This window comes from Rhineura floridana, chromosome 4 (assembly GCF_030035675.1).
Source record: "Rhineura floridana isolate rRhiFlo1 chromosome 4, rRhiFlo1.hap2, whole genome shotgun sequence".
NCBI lineage: Eukaryota > Metazoa > Chordata > Lepidosauria > Squamata > Rhineuridae > Rhineura > Rhineura floridana.
Window position 1 is genome coordinate 33,504,229 of NC_084483.1, and position 11,009 is coordinate 33,515,237.

At 43.1% G+C, this 11,009-nt stretch overlaps 1 protein-coding gene across 3 annotated transcripts in view; it reads right to left on the bottom strand.

Moving 5' to 3' along the window:
• The window catches only part of LPIN1 (lipin 1), a 143,463-nt gene extending 132,804 nt beyond the window's left edge, over positions 1 to 10,659 (bottom strand). The window contains exon 1 of one of the 3 annotated variants that reach the window (XM_061622754.1): positions 10,473 to 10,659. In XM_061622754.1, the coding sequence (XP_061478738.1) occupies positions 10,473 to 10,532 (60 nt within the window). In that variant the 5' untranslated portion in view covers positions 10,533 to 10,659. Of the gene's footprint in view, positions 1 to 10,353; positions 10,417 to 10,472 lie in introns of those variants that run through there. The other 2 variants (XM_061622759.1, XM_061622757.1) reach the window with 2 other exon arrangements.
• Positions 10,660 to 11,009: the final 350 nt, after the last annotated feature.

Below are 11,009 nucleotides of genomic sequence, written 5' to 3' on the forward strand. Positions count from 1 at the left end.
TATATGAAGCCGCTGGGTGCAGTCATCAGGAGTTTTGGGGTGCGCTGCCATCAATATGCTGATGACACGCAACTCTACTTCTCCTTTTCATCTTTCTCAGGAGAGGCTGTCGATATGCTGAACCGATGCCTGACTGTGACAATGGACTGGATGACAGCTATTAAACTGAGGCTCAATCCAGACAAGACTGAGGTGCTGTTAGTGGGTGCTTCTCCTGACCAGATGGTGGATGTTCAACCTGTTCTGGATGGGGTTGCACTCCCCCTGAAGGAGCAGGTTCGTAGCTTGGGAGTTCTTTTAGAACCATCCCTGTCACTTGAGGCTCAGGTAGCCTCGGTGGCACGGAATGCTTTTTACCAGCTTCGGTTGGTGGCCCAGCTACGCCCCTATCTGGATAGAGAGAATCTCGCTTCGGTTGTCCATGCTCTGGTAACCTCGAAGTTAGATTACTGCAATGCGCTCTACGTGGGGCTGCCTTTGAAGACGGTCCGGAAACTTCAGCTTGTACAAAATGCAGTGGCCAGATTGATAACAGGGACTAGGCATTCCGATCATATAACACCGATCCTGGCTCGCTTGCATTGGCTGCCTATATGTTTCCGGGCCAGGTTCAAAGTGCTGGTTTTAACCTATAAAGCCTTATATGGCGCGGGACCACAATACCTGGTGGAACGCCTCCCCCAATATGAACCCACCCGTACACTATGCTCTACATTGAAGACCCTACTCTGGGTACCTACCCATAGGGAACTCGGAGGGTGACAACCAGAAAAAGGGCCTTCTCAGTAGTGGCCCCCGAATTATGGAACAATCTGCCTGATGAGGTACACCTGGCGCCAACATTACTATCGTTTCAGCGCCAGGTTAAAACTTTCCTCTTTTCCCAGGCATTTTAGCATTTTAGTATGTGTTGAAAAACTGTCTTGATTCTTCTGGGTATTTTATAATTTTAAAGTTTTTTTAAAAAGTTTTAAATTGTTTATATGTGACCATTGTATTTTTATGTTTGACTGTTTTGCACCGCCCAGAGAGCTTTGGCTATGGGGCGGTATAGAAATTTAATAAATAAAAATAAATAAATAAAATAATGAAACCTAAAAATTGTTTGAAATGCATCAGGCTTCACAGTTTTCTATGCACCTGGAGATTTCCTCCTTTCCATTGCCCCTGGCTGGTGCCTTCCTACTTTTCTTTCATTCTTTACTCCTTGTGGCCCAACCACCTATCATATCCAAAAGCTTTTAATATACTGTATTTGCATTTATTTTTGCATCCTCCATTTTCTCCACCAGCACAATAGAAAAGTGAAGCCACCCCACAGCATCTAAAACTGGCCCTATCATTAGGCAGACATCCAGTTCACATGCAACATTAAACCACAGTGTAAAATAAACTATGGTTTAATGAGCATGAGCATTTTGCTCCTCTCCTCCTCACTGTGCTGTGCAGAGGAGGAAACAAGCCAGGAACAACTCAGATTCTGGCTTCTTGTTACATATGAACTTGGACTTCAGTTGCCTTGGGGTTGGTTTCCTTCAAACAAACCATGTGTGGTAAGCCAAAAAACAACAACCTTGATCTCTAGTCATGGTCTGTTTGGAAAAAAACAAGCCATGAGTCCTTAGGAGCCTGGATTCACATGTAACAAGCCAGAATCTGACTTGTTCCCACCTTTATGCAACAAAATCAGGACCAGGGCAGCAGTAAAGCACCTGTGCTTTTTAAACAAGTTTATTTTGGTGGGCTCAGAGTGAGGTGGCTACTTGATTTGGGTGTCACAAAAGAAAACCAAATCGTGGTGGTGGTGGTGATGATATTAGATCTGTGTTGCTATGAAGAGAGAGAGCTGTTTGTGGGATCATCTGTCTTGGGTGCCAAAATAACTTGGGTGCTATGCACAATGACTTGGAGGTTGTTCTCTTTGCTGCTACACAACTGGCAACAAAATGTCTTGGGCCAGCTATATCCACATACAAAAAACCTCAAGATTTTTCTTCTTCTCAGCTACCTACTTAGTGAAAGAAAGGACCATGGATCTCTTCTATGTGATATTTTATGCAAATCCACCACATGCTATAATGTCTAGTCTGCATCACCATGGACAGATCAACTTCAATTTCTATTGTAGACTTTTCAAGTCACACACATTGAGAGTATGGCTTCCTTCACACACTAAAACAGGTTTTCCTACGCGGGAGGAGCCATTCCTACATGTATCTATTTGCTCTGTTTAAATGATAGCGTAAAAAGTTTACAGATTATACAGCTACAAGAGGGGCTGTGTATTATTGCCAGCAAGGATTTTTTTTCACATTCCGCAATGTTAAATTGAAAATACCCTCCATGCCATTCTGATGCTTCCTATAAACTCATTTCAAAACAAAACCTTACAAAACTTATAGTTCTGAACTCAGAAACACTTTCTTAACGACCCTCTAAATTTTCATGGTGATACACAAAACACTCAGAGAGAATCCAGAATTCAAAGTCTGAAACATGACTAAAATAATTCAGATCCCTGTTGCATTTTTTTCTGTCAGTGGTCTCATAAGTTGTTGAAATTAATTAAGAATCAGCCCTGTTCCCAGAGTACCTGTAGTCCTATTACTGACCTTACTCTGACCTTCATCTTCTGCAGTTTAAAAGTTTTAAAAAATGCATGGCTAATTTTTAATTAATTTAAGAAAATTAACATAGGAGTCTGATAGCACAGGCACACTCAGTAAGAACCAACGATCAGTGTTCTAAAAGGCAGACGTACAGCTGCTTGGCTTGGCTAATCAGGTGGCCACATCCACACCAGATATTTATTTCACTTTAGACAGTCATGGCTTCCCCCAAAGAATCCTGGGAAGTGGAGTTTGTGAAGGGTGCTGAGAGTTGTTAGGAGACTCCTATTCCCCTGACAAAGCTCAGAAGGGTTTACCAGTCAGCCATCTTCTGGTGATTGTGGGTCTGTGTGCAGAATAGAGCTAGCAACTCTCGGCACCCTTCACAAACCACGTTTTCCAGGATTCTTCAGGAAAGCCATGACTGTTTAAAGTGGAATAAAGGCCTGGTGTGGATGTGGCCAGGGACAGCTTTGGTTTAAATTTGAGTGGGAGACTATATGTGCCTGCTGTAGAATAAAAAGCTGGGGGTAACTCCGAAAAACAATGATACTGTTAATAATGTTTTCTTTTCAGAAAGGAAAGGGGCTTTCCCTCTGCCCAGTGCCCCCATCTCCTCCTCTCCCTCCCCCTAATCCTCCCCCTTCCTCTCCCCTCCCCCTTTCTCCCCACTCCAGCACTTCTTTTCCTCTTCTCTCTTCTTCTCCTCTCCCTCCCCTTCCCCTTCCCCCTGCCCTGCTTGCCCCTCCCCCAGGTCAGTTTCCCTTATCCTAAGCATGATTGCACAGAAGTAAATCCCATTGAACTTAATAAGCATGCAAATGATCAAACCTGCCCTCCCCCTTCCTCTAGGGTCGCCATATTGCCCGGTTAGCTGGGTTTTACCTGGATTCTATCCATGCCATCCGGTGCCCACTTAGTCCATCAGGTGGCCTGGATTCTTAGCTTTCATTAAACAAAAAGAAAGCTACTCTCTAGCCCTTGTGGATCCAGAGATAAAACGCAAAACGTGGGGGGCAGTTTTCTGCCCATTTTGCCCAGACTTCCAATGCAAAGTATTTAGAGCTTTCACCATAGAGATGACATGGGCTTTAGAGCAACGGCAGTCTCCATCCATAAAGCCCATAAGCCTACGTCATTTCCTTGCTTTTTCTTTTAGAGTTTTAGCAGGTGCACGTGCTGCCCGCGAGTTATTTTGTTGTTGTTACCACAGCTGCCCTTTGCTTGGTCAGGTTGCTGTGGTGAGTCCAGGGGATGGTGTATCTCGCACGTGAGTCAAGTTGTGCCACGGACCCTTGGGGGGGGAAGACTGGCGGCTCCTGAGTCCCAGGCAATGTTCAACCCAAAGGGTTCAATGTAAGATCATACTTTAGTCATAGAGGAGGTCTTGCTAATCTCTTGTCTAGTCTACAAAATCAAGTCTAAAATCCTTCCACAATTTCTGTAAAAGATTTAAAACCTTTTATCTTGGGTAACTCTAATATCACTCCAATGTTCTACGTAGTCTTTGATTCATAGTTTATAATAACTTTCTCCTGTGTAGTACACTGCTACAAACTGCATTGATCACATATTACAGTAGGGCCCCACTCATACGGCGGGTTATGTTCCGGACCCCCGCTGTAAAGTGAAAACTGCTGTAAAACAGAAGTCATTTAATAGAATGGTGTGCGATGTCCAAAAACTGCTGTAAAAGCGGAACAAGTGCTGTATGAGTGGGGCTTTAGTCTAATTGTGTCTAATTGAGACCGCTGCATTAGTGAAGTGCTGTAAAGCGAAGCGCCGTAAAGCAGGGCCCTACTGTATAGCCATTCTTCCCCTGTGTTGTCCTATAGGTCTTTTTAAACTGAGCTAAAAAGATGGGGAGTAAATATTAAATGTAGAGGGAGAAAATATATCTTTTTAGAGAAACAGAATAAATGTATTGATTACTAAGCTAGAATATATGATCAGATAGTCTCTTTAGATGTACTTTTAAATGCATTTTAGATGTGCTTTTTGAGACTAGTAAACAGCTGGTATAGAACAGTGGGGAGGAGAGCCTGGCTGAGAGTCCAGAGTCTGTGTGTTCAAATCCCCACTCGTGTCTCCTGGGTGTCAAGGGCCAGCTAAAGATCACCCCCACAGTGAGTGGCTCAGGGGTTACGTGCCCTGCCACCTGTGCAGCTGTGGGCAAGCTGCATAGTCCCAAGGAGCCCAGTTGCCCCCCAGCTGGCAGTTGTGGGCAAGGAAGGGGCTGGCTTGTGCAGCTGTGGCAAGCTGAGCAGGCCCTAGCCAGCTGGAGAGGACTAGCCTCAGAGGGAGGCAATGGTAAACCCCTTCTTAATACCGCTTACCATGAAAAGCTTATTCATAGCGTTGCCATAAATCGGGATTGACTTGAAGGCAGTCCATGTCCATTTTCAAACTTGTATCATTTACAGTGCAATTCAATACATGTCTGCTCAAGCAAGCTCCATTGGGTTCAATGAGATTTACTGCCAGGTAAGTATGTATTGGATTGCAGCCTTAATCATTTTGTATGTGTGTTAGATTTTCTATGTATATTTTTTAAAAAAGAGAGATATGGAGAGTAATTCAAATATATTTTTTTTAATTTTCTTTCACTACCTCATACTGAGGATAGGATCAGAATTTCCCATAGCCCTGGAATATATTGTTATTGTTCCCAGTTAAGGCTGTTCTGCCTGCCTCATTTAGCATAGATGGTCAGTGTAAGGTTTCACAAGTCAGTGAAAGATATTTCATATATTTTACAGTCTTCTGTACAGACCAACATCACGGTACTACAACACAGAATTAGGAAGCTACAACAGATGTTAAAGAATTATAAGGAACAAAATCAGCAGGGAAATATTATTTACAAAGTTCGACCAGTGGCACAATGGATTTAGATCTAGAACTTATCTTACAGTATTTCTAAACTTATTATCTGAATTTTGACTTGTGTTTAACAGTGGAAGGGCAGGATATAAATCCTCTTAATAAATAAATATTCCATAGTACAGTAGGGCCCCACTCATACGGCAGGTTACGTTCCAGACGCCCGCCGAAAAGCGAAAACTGCCGAAAAGCAGAATGTCAATAAAATGCACCCGACACCCGAAAAACGCCATAAAAGCGGAACAAGCACCATATGAGTGGGGCCTTACTCTAATTACTCTAATTGAAAGCCGCCGTATTAGTGGAATGCCAAAAAGCGGGCCACTGAAAATAGGGGCCCTATGTAATGTTCCTCCCCTGGCACCACCTGTCAGGCTCCCACCCATGGCTACCACCAGGGAGAAACATAGTTTTTATTTTTCTTTAGCTCACCCTAGCACAGATCTCCCAAGATCCCACTGCTAGGCAGCACCACCAGCCACTCCCTGTAAACAATACTGCTAGAGACTTCGCCTTGTCTCCCTATGGCTTATTGTTACTTTGTGTCTGGGTGCCCTTGTCATCCACAACCCCCCTATATCTTTGTCTATAAAGCATACAGCCCTGGGTTGCCCTGGATACTTGATGATACACTATCTCTTCACCGCTGCCACCATTTGATACTGTTTATCCGCCTTGGTAAATACCCTGCCCTCCCTTCTGGTCTGTGAATCCCAGCCAAGGATCAGGCTTTAGGTAAACCAATAAAAGTATTTATTTGATAACACCAGGAAATAACAAGATTACTTTAGGAATGTTCAACAAGCGTATGGTTTCATATAGTGTCACTCTTTATGTTTCCAGTCTTATATATTCTGTCTAAATACCAGCCAAATATAATCCAACCCACAACCAACTCCAATCCACACTCCACAACCAACCGCCCACAACTCCCCCACAAAACAGAACCCTGAACCAACTGTCATCCTCTCATTTATACCTTCAGCCATTCAAACACTCAGCCAACAATCATACAGCATTCTACAGCATTCTAGCCCATGTACTTCCCCCTCTCACTCAGTCACTTACCATATATCACTTAATAAACCTGCACTTACCATATTTACAGATATTAAAATACAGGGACATCACACCCTACTGTATTGGAAACTAAAGTCTAGGCATTTAAGGGTGAAAATGTAAAGTTTTTCTTTTTTAAAAAAAGATTCCTCATATCCTTCCCCAGGTTTTGGTGGTAATTACTAGGCACAAAAACAAAACAACTGGACAGTGCAACCATTAATATACTTAATTTACATAATTGCATAATATGCAAATTAGCCTGCCCAGATTTGTGGGACTGGAATATGGCAACCCTACCTTCCTCCCCTCTCTTCCCCCTCCCCTCCCCTCCCCTCTCTTCCCCCTCCCCTCCCCTCCCCTCCCCTCCCCTCTCTTCCCCCTTCCCTCCCTCTCCTCCCCCCTTCTGGCCCCGCTCCAGCACTCTAGTCTCCCTACTCCTCCCCTCCCTCTCCCTCTCCCTTTCCCCCTCCTCCACCCTCCCTGCCCCTCCCCCTCCCCCAGGTCAGTTTCACCTATCCTAAGCATGATTAAATCTCACTGGACTCAATAAGCATGCAAATAATCAAACCTGCCCTCCCCTTTTTCCCTCCTCCCCCCCCTTCCTCCTCCCCCCTTCCTCCTCCCCCCTTCCTCCTCCCCTCCCCCATCTCCACCTCCTCTACGGTTGTCATGAACTTGTCAGAACGGTTCAGTATGGTTTAAGTTAACATGGCTCTAATGCAGGGAATTATAGGGATTTCATCTTGTGCAGAGATGGGCCTCTGAGTGAGTGGAAAAATCCTACTTTCACTTCTCAGCTGCAGTTAATTAGGAGGCCTGTGAAGAGGCACCTGATTATCTGATGAGAGCCTGGTGCCAAGGTCAAGCAGGCCGGAGAACAGAGGGGAGGATGGGCTTGTTAGGCATGAAGACTGGAGAAGCCTCAAGAAGCATTACCTCACAAGAAAGCCCCCTGATTGGCTAAAACAGTATGGTCTGTTGCTAGGATCTTTTCCTTAAGTATAGGGGTGAAACCTATAGCCTTTGTTCTCCTGGGTATTATCTAGATGGGTGGTTACCTGAGTGGGGTTCCACTACCTTTCACTACCCAAATGATGCCTCTCTGGGGACGGGTGAGACTTTCAACAACTACCTCTTCAAGTAAGTAGAATAGGTTAGTTAGTTTTGTTATTTTGGTTTGTGTCTGAACTCTCTGTTTGTATTTTACCGAAGCCCTTTTTAGTGTGGGTTATAAGGAATGTTTTGCTGCTATTAATTGTGCACATATTTTATTCAAATAAAGCTACTTCTTATTTACCAATGTGTGTTCTTTGCAGGAGGGGAAATTTGGCTCTGAATCCTATACCTTGGACACTGACCACTGATTACCATGTTTGGGGGTTGCTTGCGGCTCCAGGCTGAGGAGTGCCTGTTTGGCTCTTGTCTTTGGGAATCCCTGGCAGAACTATTTCTGGGCTCGGGGTTTCCCCTGACTCAGAGTGGTTACTCAGATTAAGGGGTGGTGGCAGTCTACCTACTACCTTGCAGGGTTGTTGCTGATTTGCTCAACCTTGGCAAGGGGGGATAGTTTGCCAGGATCAACTGCCCTGGGTTGGGAATTGGGTCCTGGGGATGCACCTAGCGCCTGTCGGGTGACACTAGGGCATGACAATGGTCACTATCCTAAGCATGATTGCACAGGAGGTCATCCCATTGAACTCAATAAGCATGCAAAAAATGATCAATCCATTCTTAGCAAACTTGCACAGGATCCCAGTTCTTACCTCACAGATTAAAAAGCAGTTCAAACCTGCTCTCCCCCTCCCCCCCTCCTGCCTACTCCCATCCTCCTCCTCCTCTCTGTCCTTCCTCCTCCCCTCTCCCTGCCCTTCCCCTCCTCCCCTGCCTTTCCCCCTCCTCCTCCATGGTCAGTTTTACCTATTCTAAGCATGATTGCAGGGGAGTAAATCCCATTGAACACAATAAGCATGCATATAATCAATCCATTCTCAGCAAACTTCTCAGCAAAGGACCCCATTTCTCACCTTCTGGATTAAAAAGCAGAGGAATTCATTAATAGGCAAAAAAAAAAACCTTGCAGTTTAAGAATGTCCCTATAGCCAACAGATATTTCTAACAAACGTTAAAAAGCAGGAAAAGTAAGCAGCTATAGTGAATGCACCAGGGAAGCAGAAGACCTGACCTCCTCTCTGAGATATTATACTTCCCTGCAAATTTGTAAAAATGCAAGCACAATTTGTGTTGGTCTTTTACAATCCAATCCACTTCTTGTGTAGCTTGGAAGAATTTCATAACATGTGCCTCTGAGCATATGGTGAGTGGTGGTAACACCTGCAATCAGGACTGCATCTTCAAATTATATTTTTAATATGTTTGTTGGTGATCATCTTACTTTGCTTCTTTCCTCTGTTACTACTGTTTCCACAGAGAATCTAACTTAGAAATTTATATTTTGTTCATTATTCATCTTAGAAATCGATGTCAAGTTTATTTTTATTCATTTCAAAGCCTTTTTATTGGTCAGTGTCATATGATGGTAAAGACAGCCTTTTGTGTTTCATACTGGAGGTTATGTTCTATTTCTATTTTGGGTGCATTAACAGTTGAATCTCAAACTGCAGTTTGATGTTAAATAAGGCTGATTACAATATGTTGCTGTTTAAGCAATGAATCTAGCTGTTGGAAAAAATGAACTTGCATGCCCAAAATGCATGCATTCAGCCTGCTATGTTCAAACCACTCCACTTAAGGAAGGATGGGCATGGTCAATTAAAAACATAGAGCACACCTAGAAATTTGTTAGAATATATTTCACTTCCCACTGTTTTATCTTGTGCAAACTGAGACACTCCTCATGTCCACTGGAGACTGTTCTGCAGAATAGTTAGTACCACTATTCCACAATTTTTTGGAGGTTTTTTTTAGTGCAAATTATGCAAAGTGTTGCTGTACTTCACATATTCACAGAAATAGATGCAAGAGAAATTAATTTACCATAGGAAAATTCACTAAAATTGCAACGTAAATCAAATATATTTAAAGTGAATATCTGAACTATATCAACTGTCTTAATATTATTGCTTCTTCCCTGCTAAAACAAGATCAGCACAGCACATGGTGTGCTTTTTTAGGGGGTGATTACAGGTGTTGCCATCACTTACCATATGCTCAGAGGCACATTGCCAAATTCTTCCATGATACACAGGAAGTGGATTGGACTGTAAAAGACCAGCCCAAATTGTGTTTGCATTTTTACAAATGCAGTACAATATCTCAGAGAAGAGGTCAGGTATCTTGCTCTCCTGGTGCATTCTCTATACCTACCCAATTTCCCCATTTTTAAAGTTTGATAGAAATATCTGTGTGCTACTGGTACTTTCTTCAACCGCAAGGGTGGTTTTTTTTTTACTATTAGTGAATATAGAATCAGAATGTGGCTTATGGTATCCAAATTATGCATTCCTATGGCTTTCAACATGGTATACAGATAGACAGGATCACTCTTCTCTGTGGTGGAGAAACTCAGTGCTTATGACTATACAGGGGGCAGTCTTTTAAGATCTTGCTCACCTTTACATTTGTTTTAGCAGGAAAATGCTGTGATACAGTATAAAGTTAGTCCTCATCAATACAGTACTTCTCTTGCAGCAATGTTCTGCTACAATCTACCCCACATAAAATTTGGGGAACGACCTTTTTGACAGCTAGGCTTGCCCAGTAGAACAGCATCACAGACAAAACTGAAAGAAACTTTTTAAAAAAACCCTGCATACAACTATTTTATCCTGTCTTCACTTACCAAAAAAGAAGATAACCAAGTAAACAATCAGCATGTAAAAATCAAACTTGGCCGGAGAGAATTAAACCTTCCTCTTACTCCAGCATGCCATTTCAAAGCTCTAGACTAGAAGTCCTTACCCAGGACCAAGGTGATTCGGCGTCTTCAGATGGCATATTGAGATGGTCTCTTTCCTCCATTACCCAAGAATTGTGCTGCCTGGGCTGTTAAAGCTTCCGTCAGAATAAAAAATGCACTGTTAAACTAATACGTTGTTGACAACAAAGATCCAGAGAACATAATTTCCCGGAGATCATGTTTGCTTGCGAATTTAGCCTGCTCAAGTTCTTGGAACCCCAGCCAGGACAAGAAACATGAGCTCAATAAGCCAGTGCACACTTGCTTTGCAACTGACTCCTCAAGTATCCCAATTAAGTCCAAAGCCTCCCTGAAAACGGAGGTGTTTATACAAGCAGGGAAAACAGCTTCCAGCAAGATATACTTTGATTAAATTTTTGATTTAATTTTTTCTGATGGACATCAAGGTCATCTTGGCCAGGACCAGATTATCAGACAGGCTAACAACAAGACTCTGGCATATTGCCTGTGATTTTCATAATACAGCATTTTTGTAGCAGTCTTTTTCTCCGTCAAATATACCAGTTGAAAGCTCCCTT